This window comes from Stomoxys calcitrans, chromosome 5, assembly GCF_963082655.1.
Source record: "Stomoxys calcitrans chromosome 5, idStoCalc2.1, whole genome shotgun sequence".
Lineage (NCBI taxonomy): Eukaryota > Metazoa > Arthropoda > Insecta > Diptera > Muscidae > Stomoxys > Stomoxys calcitrans.
Genome location: NC_081556.1, coordinates 78,007,965 through 78,029,192, shown reverse-complemented (window position 1 = coordinate 78,029,192; position 21,228 = coordinate 78,007,965). Strand labels below are relative to the sequence as shown.

The window sequence follows — 21,228 nt, the reverse complement described above, 5'->3', positions numbered from 1 at the left end:
AAAACACAACTGTTATTAAACATTTTTTTTTTAATATAAATGTTATAAATGTTTTTTAATATAAAAATTAACAAACATATATATTTAAGGGTTTAATGTGTAAATTTTTACCAAACACGCAAAATATTTTTTCCGAGTTCGGACTGTACGTTAGCATTGAAGTAATGAAACATGGAAATAAGGAAAACTTTCCTTTACCATCAATTAAAAATGGCAAAAATTGGAAAAATTGAAGAAATTTTCCATGACTCGGAAACAATTCTCAAAGTTGATGTAGTGAATGAGCAATACCAACCAACGGTTCTGAGTGGCTTTAACTTGGCAAAGTCCATACCATCAATACATGGTTGTAGTTTTTTGATTAGCCAGTTACTAAAACACCTTACATTTAGATTTATTCTGGTGGATGAGAGACTAGCCACAATCCGCATCTGGACTGATCAAACTATGGATATGTTTTATGGGCGCCTATGAACGAACATATGACATTAATGATATCCTTGGTCCAGGGTCGGATTGAGGCTAATAGCCATGGTAGTTAGCATCATCAGATTTAAACATCATTATATTCAGAAGGCCACATGGTTGTCCACGATCACAAAGTGAGAAAGCAAACTGATCATGTTGTGAAAGATGGAATCCGATCATTACTTTGTACTATAGATCCACGCGGCAAGGAAAGTATGATCTGACATGATTTGTGGAGGCCACCATAACGCATATCCGCTGTGTTGCTGAACGCCTGGTTGCGAATCCTGGCGAGAATATCATTACGCATTTTTTCAGCGGTGGTTATCCCCTCCTAATGCTGGCGAGATTTGTGTGGTACTGTACCATCTGGTATGGCAGCCATGTAAAAACTTTTCTACAAAGAGGTGTCACACTGCGACACGCCGTTCGGAATCGACTATAAAAAGGAGGCCCCTTATCATTGAGTTTTAAGTTGAATCCGATAGCACTCAGTGGTATGTAAGAAGTTTGCCCCTGTTCCTTAATTGAATATTCATGGGCAATTTGCATTTTTTGACACTGCATGGAAACTATAAGTCGAAAAGCTGCAAACGCAACAATTGGCAACGGCATACTCCACGCGACTGACCCACCTGCTTTAAGAAAAAGCACCACTGGTCACGAAGATATAATGGCAAACCATTACCCACTCCCGGCGCAGGATAGCTGTGAGTACCACACAGGCTGGGGCATTGAGCTCCAATCTATATGGTGTTCATTGCTGTCACGAGAAGCTTAGTTGCGAGCTACAGGTCGTGTCCAAAGGTTGCGGATAGTGGAAAATCTCCATACGGAGTAGCTGCAACCGCAGTCGCAGACAATCAGCGGTATCGAGCGGAGAATCTCAGTGAGAGGTCGGGCGGCACCGGCTCTTGCACAAATACTGAGTGCCTATGATGGTCGATATGACAATGGCCACCCTGTTCCTGCAGCGATCGGTCCTTTGGACCGGAACGAGCTTGCTCACCTACAGGATCGCCACCTCCACATAAAAATGTGGCTACAACAACAACATTACCCACTCCGTGGAGAATGCCGAGAAATGCTGTTGGATATCAAAAGCTTCCTCCAAAGAAGTCGATGGTACGACTAGGAATGCCGAGATGCTGCTGAGGCCAAACAATCCCATGGCAGCCGGTTCACCTATCGGATTGACCCGATGGGGTTCTCCATTGCAAGAGCTGCCGCCTCAGCGTACAACACACTCCTACAACAACAAATCACTAGCAACGCGGCAGGCGAAGGAGAGGTATACAAAGAAAATTGGAGAGGAGAAGTAATAAAGTAATGGAAAGTCGTGAGTGTGGACGAATCAGGATATTGAGAAGTCAGAATGAATACAGAATATATTACCAAAAAATTAAACATCAAACCATTTGCTTAAGTAGTACATATTGACGTAACATATCAGATTTATTTACTTAGGCAATTCGAACCCAAGTGGCCGTTGAAAGAAATTGAAACGTTATAAAATAATAGGATATGGAAAAAACCTTTTGCGTAGCAGTCACCCTGCTGAAGGTACAACAAGGCAGCAGGAGGCAATGGGTCTCCGGCTAAACTATTTGAGACTGAAGGCAACATACTGACGAGGCGTATGCATCAGCTCGTGTACGGGATCTGGCTGTAAGAACAATCTCGACACGGACGTCGAACCTTTGCAAGTTGAACACCCACCCGAGTGGGTGTTCAGCGAATATTTATCAAATCAAAATGGTATTTTCGCTCTATATGGGAGCTTGATCAAGATAAAGTCTGATATACCCAATCTTCGAGCTTAACTTGCCTATGTCGAAAATTTTGCTCATTATTTTTATTCTTGAAGACTGTAGCGTGATTAAGAGCATGTTTTGAGAGAAAAATTCTTCCCACGGCAGTCGCTTCAGTAAACGACACACTGCTAAAACAACAATAACAAAGATTCTTTGCAAAATGTATGGACCAGGGGCCTTATTTCCGCATCCGTAATCGACTTATTACGGACGGACCAAACGGCGTGCCGGTTGTACGTACCGGATTGGCCCGATGGAGTCTTTTTTTTTGTTGTTGTTGTAGCCACAGTTTTATGTTAAGGTGGCGATCCTCGTCAATCTCGTTCAGGTCCAAAGGACCGATCGCCGAAGGAATAGTGTGGCCATTGGTTATTTAAAAGCGCCAATAACCCGCCTTGCCATATCGAGCATCATAGGCACTCAGTATTTGCACAAGAGCCGGTGCCGCCCGGCCTCTCACTGAGACTCTCCGCTCGATACCGCTGATTGTATATATATCCGCAATATCCGCAAACTGCGGACGCGTCCGGTAGCTCGCAGTTAATCTTCTCGTGACAGCAATGAACACCAAACAGATGGGACCTCAATGTTCCAGCCTGTGTGGTGATCTCAGCTATCAAAACATAAACCGATTTCTTGGTCGAAAATGAAATCGCGATACGTATAGCCAGTCAAATGCTTCTAGCAACACACTTTTGCTGACTTTTAAATGTTTGTTGCTATGGTATTCTTTTAATAGAAAGCATTAAACTATGATCTAAAACCGGACAATATCCTACAATGGAATCTCAATAAGATTTTAAGTCCAAAAAAAAAGAAAGCGCAAACAGCAGAACCGATTTTGTCAAAACATGTCCGTCAGCAGATGGATGAACATAGCTAAATCAACTTTACGACTCATAGCGAAGTTGTTGTGGAAGCCACAGTTAAATGTGGAGGTGGCGTTCCTCGTGGGGGCGCCGATCCTCGTTCTGCGCCGCGGGAACATCGTGTACGTTGGCGTTTTCTCTTGCCAAAAGGAGTTTGGGTGGCAGAATCTACTGGATGATTCTTGAGCAGAACTAATTTAGTGGGCATCATAAAGGTTTGCTTCTACTTCGTCGTCACGAATGCTGTGATAGTCTGCGTGATACGCTACTATATGCAAAGGCCTACATTTATGGAGCTAGAACTCGAAGATATAATCGATATTTTCCGGCGACGGGCGCTTTTCTTGGTGGTTGGGACGACTGCTGGGCATAGTGCTGCCGAAAAGCGACTCATGAATTTATTCCTACTCCCGTGGAGTAAATGCTGCCAAATGAGGCACCAAGTGCAATGTTGCAAATTTGCCTACGAACATTCCCTTAAGGAATAGGCGGAAGACTTCTTGCATGTTAATGAGTGCTGCCCGATTCTACTTTAAGCTCAATGATAAGGAACCTCATTTTAGATGTTGTTGTTGTGGTAGCAGTGGTGTACACTGAGGCGGCAGCCCTTGCCGATGAAGGAATCCATCGGGTCAATCAGTGGTATCATTTTTTTATAAAAACAATTAAATTCATAATTTTTTTTTTTTTTATCCTAACTTCCTTCCATTTGTTAGGGGAATTTTTCGATTCAGAATACCTACTTTTATCATTGGGAGATATTTCCCTTTTTCAAAGATTGTTTAGAAAAGGGGAAAAGGGAGTAGGGAAAAAAAACTCCCCGGAAATTGTTATTCAGAGTAGGGAAAAAAACTGTCAGGAAAATGTTATTCAGAATAGGGCTGTATGTTTAGTGCTGGCCAATACCCTTGGATCAGATGTGATTTAATAGAAAGGATATTCACCTACACTAGTGTTTACTGTAGAAACGTATCTCACGAGATGAGAGATTTTACAAGAATATAAACATAGGCTTTAGCCCATCAGGAGGCACTATCGTACTAAAATTGGAAATGTTTCCAACAATTTAAGATCGCGGCACCAATATACTATGATAAGTTTTTATATACTTCAGTGAACGAACGAATGAAGCTATCTCCTTCGAAATTTTGGGCCATTTGCAAATGGTCCATATCGGTTCAGATTTCGACATGGATTTCTAATAAAGTGGGTTTTTCGACTTCTTAACACCTAGAAATTGCAAATTTTTCCGATAACAATCGTGGCATGAATGGTCCAAATTTATAAAACGAATAAAACTTTCTCCGAATTTGAAATGTATGCCCTTGTAAGCCGAAATTGTTAAATTTTTGATAAAAAGTAATGCACCACTACTCCTGATAGAAACGATTGGAACTATGATAACCCTGGTAAGAGAAGTTGTATTGACTTCTATACGGATAGTTCCAAACTAAACGACCAGATGGGATTTGGGGTGTGCTCTAAAGATCTAGAACTGGTCACATCAAAAAGGTTACTCGTACACTGCAGTGTGCATCAAGCGGATATCCTTGCAATTAAGGAAGTGGTGGAATAGCTAAAACATAATGTCATTACGACGATTGGCATAAATATCTTCTCAGACAGCCAGGCAGCCATTAAATCCCTGGAGAACGTATTCCTTGACTGTCGCAGATCTCTCAACGAAATGGCTGAACAGTTCAAAATTCACCTGTTTTGGGTGCCGGGCCACAGAGATATCCCAGAGAATTGTAAAGCGGACGAGCTTGCGAGACTAGGAACTACCCTACACATTCCAGCGATATTGGATACTGTGGGTATGCCTTTAGTGACATGTTAGCTAAGTTTTCAGGCCTGGTCAACGAATGATAGATGGTCAGGACAACGAATAATGGATGGTCACAAAGAGGGGGTTGTGAGCATTCCAAAACTTTGTTGCCTAATATAGACTCGAAGAGGTCTACTGCTTTGCTGTCATTGGCTAGAACAGATGTCACAACAGGTCACCGTCTAATCGGAAAACATACTGACAGACTGAAGATTGCCGGCTCATTGAAGATTATCGGCTGAAATTTTCTATGTAATGTATTTTATTACTTACAATAACAAAATTAAAATGCACGAATACTTTGATTGTGATCATAAAACTTAATTTGTCATAAGAAAAAGAATCAGTATATTCTTAGGCAACGACAGCATTGCTATGCATTTTCATTGAAGATTGCAGAGATGCATATCAATCAATGTTTTCAAAAGTTTTTTATTACTGTCAGCTTTTTTCTGATCTAAGAGCAAATTTCGCATTTGGGTAAATTTTACAAAAGCTCTTAAGAATTGATAATTGAAGGGTAAGGTAATGTCAAGAGTCAAAAGAAAAATCCTTTCTGCCAAATCTCGATAGAATCGGTTAACAAATAGCCACATTATTGCAACTTTAGTCCAAAAGGGACGAACATATATATGGGAGATATACCCAAATCTGAGCCGATTTTTTCCAATTTCTATAGTCTTTGGCTCTACACCGAAAAAAAGGTAAGTGCCAAATCGAATATGATGAATATTGCTACATGTAATATGTACCCAATTTAACAAGGGCAGACGGACAGACAGACGGCATAGCTAAATCAAATCAGAAAGTAATTTTCTCGGAACGGGCTGTGAGCACCACACTTGCTGAAACATTGAGGTCCGATCTGTGTGGTAGTCATTGCTGTCACAAAAAGCTTAGCTGCAAGCTACTGGCCGCGTCCACAGGTTACGGATAGTATTGGGTTGCCCAAAAAGTAATTGTCGGAAATATAGTAGTAATATAGTCGGCGTTGACAAATTTTTTCAACGGCTTGTGACTCTGTAATTGCATTCTTTCTTCTGTCAGTTATCAGCTGTTACTTTTAGCTTGCTTTAGAAAAAAAGTGCGCGAAATTTGGTTTACATTTGTTTGTTTGGCGTCAATTTTCATATGGGTACCACATGTATTGAAAGAAATTCATTTAACAAACCGAATCAACGCTTGTGATATGCACCTTAAACGCAATGAATTCTATCCCTTTTTAAAACGAATCATAACTGGAGATGAAAAATGGATTGTTTACAACAACGTTGGTCGAAAACGATCATGGTCCAAGCATGGTGAACCAGCTCAAACCACTTCAAAGGCTGATATCCACCAAAAGAAGGTTATGCTGTCTGTTTGGTGGGATTGGAAGGGTGTGGTATAGTTTGAGCTGCTTCCAAGTAACCAAACGATTAATTCGGATGTTTACTGTCAACAATTGGAAAAATTGAATACAGTCATCAAGGAGAAGCGGCCAGAATTGGTCAATCGTAAAGGTGTCATATTCCACCAGGACAACGCTAGACCGCACACATCTTTGGTCACTCGCCAAAAACTGAGTGAGCTTGGCTGGGAACTTTTGATGCATCCACCATATAGCCCTGACCTTGCACCATCAGACTACCATTTATTTCGATTTTTGCAGAACTCCTTAAATGGTAAAACTTTCGGCAATGATGAGGTTATAAAATCGCACTTGGTTCAGTTTTTTGCAGATAAAGGCCAGAAGTTCTATGAGCGTGGAATACTAAATTTGCCAGAAAGATGGCAAAAGGTTATCGAACAAAATGGCAATTATATATTTGATTATAGTTCATTCTAAGTTTTATTAAAAATGCATTTACTTTCTTTTAAAAAATCCACAATTACTTTTTAGGCAACCCAATAGAATGCTCCATACGAAGTAGCTGCAACGGCAGTCGCGGACAATCAGCAGTATCGAGCGGAGAGTCTCATTGAGAGGTCGGGCGGCAGCGGCTTTTGCATAAATACTGAGTGCTTCCGATGCTCGATGTGACAAGACGAGTAATTGGCGCCTTTAACTAACCAATGGTCATCTTGTTCCCGCGTCGATCGGTCCTTTATACTAGAACGGGCTTGTTCACCTACAGGTGCTTGCCGAGGATCGCCACCAACACATGAAAATGTGGCTACGACAACAACAACATGAAAGTGATTCTGAGTCGATCGGTAGACTTATCAATGGGTCTGTCTCCCTTCCTTCTGGGTGTTACAAACAAATGCACTATCCTGTACCAACCACAGTGGTGGTGTAGGGTATAAACATTTTAATTGAGGACTTTTTTGGGGAAATTGGTTTGGAATTTTGGGAATTTGTTTCAAGTAAATCTGAAAACCGTGTGCGAAATTTGCATATTAGCAGTCCTTTGGTGGAGAAATATTGGTGGAGAAATATTGGGTTGGCCAAAAAGTAATTGCGGATTTTTTAAAAGAAAGTAAATGCATTTTTAATAAAACTTAGAATGAACTTTAATCAAATATACTTTTTTCACACTTTTTTTCTAAAGCAAGCTAAAAGTAACAGCTGATAACTGACAGAAGAAAGAATGCAATTACAGAGTCACAAGCTGTGAAAAAATTTGTCAACGCCGACTGTATGAAAAATCCGCAATTACTTTTTGGGCAACCCAATACATAATTTCTAAAAATTACGAATGAGAAATTAATTCCCTGTTGAGTATTTTCCGGGGAGTATTTAGAACATGAAAAGCGCATGAAACAACTTCTATCGCTACCTGGGATGTTGACACAAATTAATAGGTCGAATATGATCTTTCGTACCATATACATGGATGTTCATATATATTTTGCAAAGTGGTCGTATACATATATTTTGAAATTAGTCTGTGTGTTTGCGTTTTTTATATGATTTGCTAGCAACGGAATCATTCGTTCGTCTGTTTAAATGAAATTTGATGACATAAACTAAAAACAAATGCAAACATACTCGGGCATACATAAATCAATCAACAGCAGCAATATATGCAGAAAGTGAAATGCTAAGGGGTAAAAAGAGGTGAAAGTGCTGGAGCCACCAACAGCAATACGGCGATAATTAAATAAAGAATAAAGAGCACCATGTGAACCCCTCCCATCAAAGTAATAGAGAATGATAGAAAAACAGAAACAACAACCGCCGCAGCAGCAGAAGCAGCAACAACCAACCAAATAAATTTGTATATGCAAATAAACAAAGAGCAATTATGAATTGCGGTCATTGTGTAATTTGTTGCTGGCAATGAAGTTCATTCACAGCAGCTTTACAAAAACAGTGCTGTAAACTGTGAGCCCCAAATGTGTCATACGTCACTTCCCCGGCAAGGGATAACTGTGAGCATCATACAGCTTGGAACTTTTAGCACCGATCTGCATGGTGTTCATCATTATGATGAGAAGACTACCGGGCGCGTCTACATGTTGCGGATAGGGGAATGCTCCATACGGAGCAGCTGCAAATGCAATCGCGGACAATCAGCGGTATCGAATGGAGTCTCAGTGAAAAGCCGGACGACGATGGCTGAGTGCTTGGGATGCTCGATATGTCAAAGCGAGTTATTGGCGTCATCATGATCCCGCCGCGATTGGTCAAATAGACCGGAACCGAAACTTGCTCACCTATAGGAGCTCGGCGAGGATCGCTACTACCTCCACATGATATTATGTGGCTTCACCCCTTAAAAAGATAAATTATACCCGTATGTATGCACATATAACTTACCTGTAATTCCGATTCTGTAACATCTATTTCACCGCGGTATACAAAATCGATTATGGTTTTCAGATCGGTGAAAATGATATCGCCTGGCAATATGATGGTCGGATGTTTGCAGGGGTTCTCAAGCAATAGCTTTTGAAAGTATGACGAACAAGCGGATAGCACCACCTACAAGGAAAATCATACTTTTGTTTAAGCATCATAAAGTTAGAACATGAGTCATTTGCAACATACCTTGTGGGCTTTGAGTGAACCGTGTTCACATGATAGAGTGACATCGACGAATGACAAGTCCTCACGCAGTTGCTGAAACACCGAAGTCATGGTGTTCTGATAGTTGTTCCATCGTAAACTAAAATATTGATGACTTCGTTGAGCCATTTTGTTGCCGTTGTTTTTCTTTTTGTTGCTGGTATTTTGTTGGGATTTTTACCAATGCTGCTGTTCACTGCAATTGTGCTGTGTATTGGCAATTGTTTTTGATTTACAGAATCTTCTATTGCTGGAATTTCTATGGAAATAGATGTCTTTGACTTTGGAATATTTGCCTCTTTGGATGGGGCCCCTTGGCGATACAATTTTTTTTTACTTTTGTATCACCTCAAATGTTTGGCTTCTAAAGTTGGATCTAGATATCCTGCAAAGAAAACGAGGATAAATAATCATTACTAACTGTTTTCTTCATTAATATCAAATATAATAAAATTTTATATGCATTCATAACATCTAAGTTTAAGGAATTTTCACTTATACGAAATTTTTCATAGGCCACATACGCATGTATATTCTTCATCGTTATAACCATCTAAGTCGATCTAGCGATGTACCTCCCACTCCCCCCAAAGTGCCTTCTCCGCATGCTTCTGGTCCGTGCTGGTATTGAAAAGAACACCGGATCCCAGTTCTGTTCGGTTTGCCAGAACCGCTCCCATCGGTGGGGATCGGTGAGGAGTAACCTGTGTATGGAGTGGGTACATTTCCGATCCTGCTCTAATCTAACGTCACTACGGGAGTATATTCACACTGAATATGTTGCAAGGTGTTGTGCGAACATAGACAGCTTTGGGTCAGAAGCATCGTCGTTATCGCGTTCTGCATCCTCGTCGTCGGACTATGTGAATCCCCTTCCCCCGTATAGAATACTCCATACTTATGTTGCTATCACACGATATTTATTGTCATATGTATTTTCAAATAAAGCAATTCTGAAATTTGTACATATCGTATGATACGTACAAAAATTTATGTGAAAAATTAATTTTCGAAAAAATATGTAACTCTTTCGATTAAAGCGAACTCTTATTTCATCGAACATTCATGTTAAAACATGTCTTTAAACAAATACAATACATGTGAGAATAAATGCCGGTTAGATCGCGCTCCATTCGTATTTGACGTATATAATACAGAAAGTGACAGCACTTATGTAGTGCACATAACATGTGATAGCAGCTTTGACCTTAAATAAACCAGCGACCATGTCAAGGAAGAAAGAATTCCGGGCTGGCCGGAAGGTAGCTCTCATCGACGGAGCCAAATTAGCCCAGATTTGGGGGAGAACTATGTGTGAAAGGAATCCTGGTGTTCATCCATAATCAAAAGCATCATTCGCGGTATTTTTATCTATTTACTTATTTTTTCACTTTTTTTCATTTTTAAAGCCTTTTGTTCTAATTATAATAACAATAATAGTTCAGGGCAATGACATAATATATTCTCAACCATCTTTAACTTCTTCTCATCCTCGCAAACCTGCCTCCCTCCTTTGTCCATCGAGACGTCAACGACTTGAAATTGCAGTGGCCAGCGACCTATTCCTGTTTAGCTTGGCAACAGCCCTATTTCCCACCACCCTGTAATGACACCGATGCTTCTTTCCCATGCTGTTGTGGAGGTTTCGATCATCGTTGCTCCTATAAGTGAGCAAGCTCGTTTCGGTCTATAGGACCGATCGCCGTGGAAACGTTATGGCCATTGGTTATTTAAAAACGCCAATAACTCGACTTGTCATATTGGGCATCATAGACACAATTATTTACGCAAGAGCCGGTGCCGCCCGGCCTCTCACTGAGACTCTCCAATCGATACCGCTGATTGTCCACGACTACTGTTGCAGTTATTCCGTATGGAGTACATTCCACTATCTGCAACCTGTGGACGCTCAGCTGAGTTTCTCGTCCCGACGATGAACACCACACCTTTCCAATGATTCCCAGATGCTCCTTTTAACTCACAAAAAAATCTAGGCCAGACCCTGACCGAACCTTCAAGATAGGGTTACAAAAATGCAAAATGGCAACTTGTTTATAGATAAATATCTTTGGGAAATGTCTATATTTTATATTGTCATGGCATTTAACCGACCAATGGGAAGTGTTGCCTCTTAGTGTATTTATAGTTAGAGTATACATTGAGTTCTAAAATTTTGCACAGTGATATATTTGAGTGTGTTATAGAAAAAAGTGGAGTATGTTCCAAATTCGTCCCGATTTGTTTATTATTACCCAATTTGTCTGAAGTTTTCCAAGATGATATCTGTTAAAATTCTCAGCAACTACCACAAGTATGGTCCAAATTGGTCTATAAGCTGATAAAGCTCCCATATAAACTGATCTTCCGATTTAACATCTTGAGCCTCCAGGGTGTGCAATTATTATCCGATTTGGCTGAAATTTTGCACAATGACTTCTTCTATGACTCTCCGCCATGGATGGTGCAAATCGGTATATAACCTGATGTAGTTCCCATATAAACCATAAACCAATCTCTTCCAGTTATTGCCACATTAGGATCTTATTCTATTTTGGTACCCCAATTATAAAAAAAATCCATTTTGCTTAAATAAACAAAAACAAAAATATTGATTTTTGAGAAAAAAATATGTAGCATTCATTTGTTAAAAAGCCTTCGTACGAAAACATCGACGAGTTGAAGGTAAACGTCATACATAAATATTTTTTTAATCTTCTTATTTTTTATTTATTTACTTATGATAGTAATACAAAAGCCATCGCGGCTAAAAACCCATTACTAAGAGTACATTCCCAAATAGAAAAACTTATACCTACTTTATACATAATCAAATTCATATACGGAAATTAAATCGGATATCAGGAGGCTCAGAAAAACTCACAGCTTCAAATTTCAGCGAAATCGGGTAATAAATAAAGTTTTTATGGGCTTCAGTATCCTTATCGACTGATCAGTCTATATGGCAGCTATATCTAAATATAGTCCGATCAGAACCATATTTAGGTCGGATTTTGGTAGGCCTCAACCTACTCACTGTTTCAAATTTCAGCGAAATCGGATAATAAATAAAGCTTTTATCCCTTATCCGTAGATCGGTCTATATGACAGCTATATCTAAATATAGTCCGCTCAGAACTATAAATGGGTCCTGCGTTATGAGGCCTTAAACTACTCACTGTTTCAAATTTCAGCAAAATCGGATAAAAAATAAAGCTTTTAATTTCAAATTTCAGCAAAATCGGTTAAAAACTAAAACTTTTTATCGACAGATCCGTCTATATAACAGCTATATCTAAACATAGTCCGATCTGTACCATATTTAGGACGGATGTCAGAAGGCTAAAAATAAGTCACTGTTTCAAATTTTAGCGAAATCGGGTAAAAAAAAGGCTCTTATGGTATTCAGACTCCTTATCGGCAGATCGGTCTATATGGCAGCTATATCTAAATATAGTCCGATCTGTACCATATTTGGGTCGGATGTTGGGAGGCTCAAAACAGCTAACTTTTTCAAATTTTAGCGAAATCGGGTAAAAAATAAAGCTTTTATTGACTTCAGATCCCTTATCAGAAGATCGATCTGTATGACAGCTATATCTAAATATAGTCCGATCTGAACTATATTTGGGTACTGCGTTAGGAAGCACTAAACTACTCACTGTTTCAAATTTCAGCAAAATAGGATAAAAAATAAAGCTTTTATGGGCTTCAGACCCTTTATCAGGAGATCCATCTATATGGCAAGTACATCTAAATATAGTCCAATCTGAACCATATTGAGAACTGATGTCAGAGGCTAAAAATAGCTCATTGTTTCAAATTTCAGCGAAATCGGTTAAAAACTAAAGCTTTTATGGGCTTCAGACCCTTTATCGGCAAATCGGTCTATATAACAGCTATATCATATAGCTGTACCGATCTGTATCATATTTGGGTCGGATGTTGGGAAGCTCAAAACAGCTCACTCTTACAAATTTTACCGAAATCGGGTAAATAATGAAGCTTTTTATGGTTTTCAGACCCTTATCGGGAGATCGGTCTATATGGCAGCTATATCTTAATATAGTCCGATCAAAACCATATTTGGGTCAGTTGTCTTAAACTACTCACTGTTTCAAATTTCAGTGAAATCGGATAAAAAATAAAGCATTTATGGCCATTAGACCCTTTATCGGCAGATCGGTCTACATAGCAGCTATATCCAAATATGGCCCGATTTGGCCCGTTCAAGAATTTAAGCAGCGTGCATCATAAAGACGTATCTTTGCCAAATTTCAGCTCAATATCTCAATTTTTGAAAGCTCTAGAGTGATTACAACAGACGGACAGACAGACGCACGGACATCGCTAAATCGTCTTAGAATTTTACGACGATGCGAAATATATATACTTTAAGGGTCGGAAATTGATATTTCGATGCCTTGCAATCGGAATGACTAATAAATATACCCCCTATCCTACAGTGGTTGGTTTAAAAAGATTAATCAAAAGATTAAAGGATTACTAATAATTTTCAATTTTTTTTTCGTTTTCGAATTTTGCATTTTTGTCCACCAAGGCAACACTGTGCGATGTCAGTCCAAAAAACTTCTAAACACATAAACCTATCTTGGTCTTAAATATCGGCTCTCTCTTAAAAACATTTATTGATTTCACTCTTTGTGACTGAATAACACAGAACCCCTTATATTTGCCACTCATCAATATTCAAAATGTTTTAATTATCTTTAATTGCTGAGCTGTATGATAGCCCTCAATTGAACTCGGCACATTTTCCAGCATTTACATAGATGGTGTTTTCGAAACTAGATACAAATATGGGATAGATTTTGTCGATACTTTTCCGATTTCCCTATATTCACTAAATGCTCTCATTACTCAGTTTCCTCAGTTAAAAGGTTCAAGAAAAAGCGCCCAAACAAATGCAAAAAAAAAATGTATTGATTTAAATGTTTTAGCCCTTCTTCAAATGCAATGAAATTGTTTACCGCCAAGAGGAGTGCCAGTTAACTCAGCGTCTGACAACGTAAACGTGCCTGAACCAACAAAACATTCGCGCCACTGTTTATTTAATTCGCCAAAAAGGAAAAGTTTTGGCTGTGCCCTACCAAAGCCATATATGGCATTCACATGGCGATGTAAAGTAAAAAACCCTCGGATGGTTAATTCAGTACAATTCAGTCAGTTTTGCAATAAAAACAAAAACATAGAGAAAAAGAACGTTCGATGGCACTGCAACGGCTATGGAAAAAAAGAGAAACTTTTTAGCTGCCATTCTTTGGGATCATGGAAAAACAACTTCTCGTCCACAAACAACATTACATCCAACAACTTGTTGTTTTGCCTGGCTTGACTTAGTTCAATACATGCATTTGGCATTTGGTGCCGTAGCCACAAGTACAACGAACCATCACAGCAACTAAAATCAATGTACAACGGCCATGTAGCACGTTGGTTGGTGCAGTGACAGCGGCGGCCGCCGTTGCAGCTCCTACAACAATTGGCAGCACCGCAGTTAACAAAAAAGTTATTTTTTCGTTTAATCTCAAATTTAGAAAAGTTAACCACAATGATATAAACAGTTTTTAAGGGGATTTCATATCTAAAAGCTGTACAAAGTTTTTGAATGCATTGCACAAACAAAAAGTTATTGCTGTGTGCCGTCTACGAGTACTAAAAGGTTGTCGCTTTACCTTTACTTTTTAATGACTAGAGTTTGTTGTGATCTTTGAGATCAAACCAGTTTGACTCTTGTTTCGAAGGGCTTATTTTTCATATTACGTTTAAGAGAGACGATTGCCTACAATAATCATTTGAGGCAAATTTAAGCTCGAGAAATGTCGAAGTAATTAAAAGTTTTAGCATCTCTTTCCTCCTGTTGTAAAATTTATAAAAAAAAAAGCTACCCTGTCATTCCATTAGAATCGGACAACCTATCCATAATTCCGGTACATACAATCCCATGGCATCCGGTTGTACGTACCGGATTGACCCGATGGAGGGCTTCATCGGCAAGGGTTGCCGCCTCAGTCTACAACACACAATTCTGTCAAATTCTCTTAGGGAATTGACTCTGCAAACCAATGGGGTGGTCAACGTAATACGCGAACTTCATGGCAAGAATACTTGACGAAGTGTTACTAAGGTGCGGTATGATGTGACCTATTGCCAAGTCACTTCCAAACCTCGGCCAAAGTATTAAGAGAACCTAAATCGCCTTTGACAATGTAGCAGTGATAGATCGAATTTATATGTCCCCGTGGAATCCCTGAGTCTAGTACATTGTCAATGTCCTTAACCTTACTCCTAAATGGGGGGAGTGATCCCGCTACTGGAGCCAGGGAAGGATTCGAACAAAGAAGAATCCTACAGATCGGATTCCCTTCTCTCTCCAGTAACGAAAATGCAGAGTCAGTACTCTTTCCGAACCTACAATATTTAGAGAATTTCCATGTACTGAGCAGCGGCATGGATTCCGTAAATTGCATAGAACCCCATCAATGCATATAATACTAGAGGCCTCAACATGGCACAGCCGTGGCATGAGCACGTCTTCTTGGCTCTTCACTTATCGAAGCCTTTTTATGATGTTATCAATGCCACGAACATTGCTATCGTATCCCTCCAGCTAGACCTAACGTTGGATCGCAAATTATTTGTCTGGTCGCTAAGCTTAACTGATCGTATCGTATGCCAACGTATCAGGCTCCACCTCGATAATATCTGTGATGGGTCTACATTGCCAAACTTTCCGCTGATTTCGCCGTTAAAAATTTTAAGAAATCTGTCGCTGAACAACAATACAATCCAATTAACCCGATGGAGTCCATCATCGGCAATGGCTGCCGCCTTAGTGTACATGTTCGTCTTTGTTCGTCATGGGAGCGGCACATTGCGGAGTGCCTTCTCCGCACGCTTCTGGTCCGTGCCGGGATTGAAAAGATCCCTGAACCATGGTTCTGTTTGGTTTGCCAGAACCGCCTTCATCATCAGTCGGTCGATGAGGTGTAACCGGTGCATGGAGTGTGTGATTTTTGCGTGTAGCCACGTTGTTGTTGTAGCCACATTTTCATGTAGAGATGGCGATCCTCGTCAATCTCGTTCCAGTCCAAAGGACCGATCGCCGCCCGCGGGAACAAGGTCATTGGTTATTTAAAGGCGCCAACAACTCGCCTTGTCATATCGAGCATTAAGCACTCAGTATTTATGCAAAAGCTCTTCGACTCTAAGACTCTTCGCTCGATACCGATGATTGTCCGTGACCACACCACACAGAACGGACCTCAATGTTCCGGCCTGTGTGGTGCTCACTTCTATCCCGTTCCGGGACAAGCGTCGTCGTCGGCTTCTACGTTCTCGTCATCGGACAATGTGACCCCTCCGACCTTTCCCGTTCGGCAATATACGCAACAGCACCAACCCAGTCCCAATATGCCGGGCCAGTACCGAAAAGTGTATGCTTTTTGCAATTGAATTAAAATGATCTGCGAGGCAATATGAATGAGGTAGTTGATTTTATGAGTTGGAAGAACAGATTGGTTGCAGCGATCCAGGAGGCAGCTGATACACTGTTGCGTGCAGTATAGATCCATCTCGCCTTCGCCTGGCGCTAGTGACCCCAACATAGAGTGCATGGAGAAGTCAGGTCAGGTCAGGTTTCATAGCGCATTCTCTTATAAAGGGTGATTTTTTTGAGGTTAGGATTTTCATGCATTAGTATTTGACAGATCACGTGGGATTTCAGACATGGTGTCAAAGAGAAAGATGCTCAGTATGCTTTGACATTTCATTATGAATAGACTTACTAACGAGCAACGCTTGCAAATCATTGAATTTTATTACCAAAATCATTGTTCGGTTCGAAATGTGTTCATTCACCGTAACGTTGCGTCCAACAGCATCTTTGAAAAAATACGGTCCAATGATTCTACCAGCGTACAAACCACACCAAACAGTGCATTTTTCGGGATGCATGGGCAGTTCTTGAACGGCTTCTGGTTGCTCTTCACTCCAAATGCGGCAATTTTGCTTATTTACGTAGCCATTCAACCAGAAATGAGCCTCATCGCTGAACAAAATTTGTCAAAATTTTAACACATTTCGAACCGAACACTGATTTTGGTAATAAAATTCAATGATTTGCAAGCGTTGCTCGTTAGTAAGTCTATTCATGATGAAATGTCAAAGCATACTGAGCATCTTTCTCTTTGACACCATGTCTGAAATCCCACGTGATCTGTCAAATACTAATGCATGAAAATCATAACCTCAAAAAAATCACCCTTTAATTCCACATATTTTATATGGCTTAGAAATGTATTCAGGAGCAAATTCTTGTAATCACCGTAAGCTCTTTTACGTTACGTCTATGGTAATCAATGTCAAAGCGATTAGCAACATTTTACCATTGCTCAATTGAGCATTACATAAACGTTAGGTGTCGATATTATCTCCTCTGCATTATTAAATATGGACAGCCCTGTTTTTTGTTCAACACTATCAACTTTCGTAATAGTAGCAGAAAATCCCAGATACTTATTGAACGTTACAATAGTATTATTCTTGAAAGATCAAAATTTAAAAAATTTTGCTGTAAGCCCTTCAGCATTCAAAAGAAATTTATTTCTTTATTTCCGTTCTTTAAGCAGCTAGAGTAACTATTGCTGTATTTTATAGCTTTAGATTTTATTTAGTCACATTTTAAAATCTTTCATTTCGAGTCTCCCAGCCAATATGCTTTTTATACACCATAGGATGGGGGTATACTAATCTTTTCATTCCGTTTGTAACACCTCGATCGTGTTGATGCTCTGAGTCGATCTAGCCATGCCCGTCCGTCCGTCCGTCTGCCGAATTCACGATAGCGGTGGAACGCGTAAAGCTAGCAGCTTGAAAATTGGCACAGATACTTAATATTGATGTAGGTCGTTGGGGATTGTAAATGGGCCATATCGGTTCAGATTTAGATAAAGCTCCCATATACATCGATCTCCCGACTTGACTTCTTGAGCCCCTGGAATCCGCAATTTTTTTTATTTATTTATTTCATTTCATGCAATGCGAAGCCATCAGGCCTATAAATAATCACACTATGCATAAGACGTACTTTTTCTAACATAAGTAAAAAAAACTACTCAAGTAGTACGATTTGGCTGAAATTTTGCATACGGTGTTCTGTTGTGACTTCCAACAACTGTGCCACGTAAGCTTAATATCGGTCAATAACCTGATATAGCCCCCATATAATCCGATCTCCCTATTTGACTTCTTGAGTCCTTACAAGACAATTTTTGTCCGATTTGGCTGAAATTTTCCATGCGGTGTTCTGTTACGACTTTCAACAACTGTGCCAAATACGGTCCAAATCAGTCTATAACCTGGGCCCTAATTCGCTCATCCGTATTCGACTTATTACGGTCGAGTTTCGCATTTTTTGGATTATGGTATCCGTTATCGATTAATTCTATTCGAAACTTCGAACAGAAATGTGGGAGTTATTGCCCGCAGCAATTTAACAATCGTAAAAAAACAAATTTCATCTATTTTCAAGAAACTAGGCTAAAAATAGGACGTGGAAGTATTTATTTTATAAAAATTATAATATATTTACATTTTTTGGTCGCTTAAATTGGAAAATAATTAACTTTTATCAAATCATCTACAAACATGACCAAATGCTGGATCTTATTGGGAGATCGGTCCGATTCAAGTTTAAGCTCAATGATAAGGGGCCTGCTTTGTATAGGCGAGTCCGAACGGCGTGACGCAGTGCGACACCACTTTGGAGAGAAGTTTTACATGGCATAGTACCTCACAAATGTTGACTGCATTAGGAGGGGAAAGCCACCGCTGAAAGTTTTTTTCTGATGATCTCGCCAGGATTCGAACCCAGGCGTTCAGCGTCATAGGCGGACATGCTAACCTCTGCGCTACGGTGGCCTCCGGTGGTGGACCATAAAAGCTTTATTTATTATCCGATTTCGCTGAAATTTGCAACAGTGGGTTATTTTAAGCCTCCCGACATCTGACCTAAATAGGAATTATATCAGTACATATTTAGATATAGCTGTCATATAGACCGATCTGACAATAAAGGGCCTGAACCCCATAAAAGCTTTATGTTTTAACCGATTTCGTTAAAATTTGAAACAGTGGGTTATTTAAGGCCTCCCGACATCTGAACTAAATATGGATTGGATTGGTCCATATTTAGATATAGCTGTCATATAGACCGATCTCCCGATAAAGGGTCTAAAGGCCATAAAAGCTCCATTTTTTATCCGATTTCGCTGAAATTTGAAATGGTGCGCATTTTAAGCCTCCTAACATTCTATATAGCTGTCATATAGACCGATCTGACGATAAAGGGCCTGAAGCCCATAAAAGCTTTATTTTTTAACCGATTTCGTTAAAATTTGAAACAGTGAGTTATTTTTAGCATCCTGACATATGTCCGAAATATGGTTCAGATCGGACAATATTTATATATAGCTTCCATATAGACCAATCTGCCGATAAGGGGTCTGAAGCCAATAAAAGCTTTATTTATTACGCGATTTCGCTGAAATTGTAAACAGTGAGTTTTTCTGAGCCTAACGATATTCTCACGATAGACCAACATTTTGTTCCACAAAATTGAATAGTGATGTATGCCCGTGCCGAATTTGGGTGTTTAAGTTATCCAATTTTAACCAGATTGTGACGAAATGGGACTTACATATATACTAGAGGTAGTGGGTATCCAAAGTTCGGCCCGGCCGGACTTAATGCTTTTTTACTAGTTTTATTTATTTTACATAGGCAAAGGGTAGGTTAGGTTAGGTTGAAAAATAGGGTGACATCAGGCCCCCACCCATTGATGACATCTGCGATAGGTTGAACGTCCGACTCAACGAACTTGCCTCTTATTTCGCAGCTGCAACCAAATCTTCAGTCACATTCTACACTACAGATACGCGTGAATAATGAGCTGAAAGTGATATTCAATGAAGAAACGAATTCGATCAACGTGTGTCCCAAAATAATACTTGGTGGCACATTTGACAACACATTATCCCCACATGCCACAGCAATTTGCGATAAAGTCAAAAGTAGAAACGAGGTCCTCGTATCACTTGATGGTTTCACTTAGTGTCCAGTGTAGGACTGCCACAATTTAAATTAAAAGAATATTCTCCGAACTTCGTGTTTCAATCTTAACAATTTCAAACAAAACTGGAAATTTTATTTCAATACATAAAAAGTATTTTCTACAATAAATCCAAAGGCTCCTTAGACTATATTATTTTAAAAACTAACAAAGTAAAATACAGTTCAAATATTGTGGAGATATAGTCACCACAGTACTCCAGAGGACAGTGAAACACAAGTTTGTTTTCTGCAAGCCCAGCTTATTGAACCACCATTTATTTGGAACACATATCCAGAATTGGACTTCCTATCTATCTTATCCTCGGCCCAATTCGCATCGGCGTATCCAATCAATATGTTGTCCTCAGAATTGTTGTAACTTAACTTTAAAAAGTGATTTATTGTTCCCTTGAGGTACTTCAGGATGCGTTTCAACTCTGCCCAATCTTCCTGAGTGGGACAGCTTACTTTTCTCGCAAGTATGGAAACACTCGCAGCAATGTCCGGCCTTGAATTAACACTAAGGTATAAAAGCGATCCAATCAATTTTTGGTATTTGGTGTTGTCTATCAGAAGATTAGACTCGGTTTTTCCGTAGCCAGGATCCAACGGATATTTTGATTCTTTTGCATTTTCCATACCGTATTCCTTCAATATATCAGTAATATATTTTCGTTGGCGTATGCAAAAGTTAAAATTCTTGTCTTGAAAAATTTCGAGGCCCAAATAGTGTTTTGCATTTCCGAGATTACTTATCTCAAAATGCGAGACAGAAGCTGATGTTTCTCGTCCTATAATTGGAGCTGTTTTGGAGCAATACGTAGATGGATCGTGGCAACCACTTGGATTTTTCTCTAAAAAACTAACGCCTACACAAATGAAATATAGTACCTATGATCGTGAGCTTTTAGCAATTTTTGAAAAGCGTGCAACATTTCCGCTATCTATTGGAGGCAAGAAAATTCATCGTTTTAACTGACCATAAGCCTCTTACATTCGCTTTCAAACAAAAGCTGGAGAAAGCATCTCCTAGGCAGAGAAATCATTTGGATTTTATAGCACAATTTTCTACTGACATAAGTTACATCCCTGGTTCTCAAAACGTAACTGCAGATGCTTTATCAC

General features: G+C 39.6%; 1 protein-coding gene across 4 annotated transcripts in view; it reads right to left on the bottom strand.

The window, feature by feature from the left end:
- Positions 1-21,228, bottom strand: part of LOC106096024 (longitudinals lacking protein, isoforms H/M/V) — a 284,269-nt gene that overhangs the window by 239,846 nt on the left and 23,195 nt on the right. For all 4 annotated transcript variants that reach the window (XM_059369239.1, XM_013263531.2, XM_013263532.2 and 1 more), the window contains exons 2-3: positions 8,956-9,358; positions 8,725-8,889 (exon numbers count right to left, since the gene is read on the bottom strand). In XM_059369239.1, coding sequence (XP_059225222.1) covers positions 8,725-8,889; positions 8,956-9,102 — 312 coding nt within the window. In that variant the 5' untranslated portion in view covers positions 9,103-9,358. The remainder of the gene's footprint in view (positions 1-8,724; positions 8,890-8,955; positions 9,359-21,228) is intronic.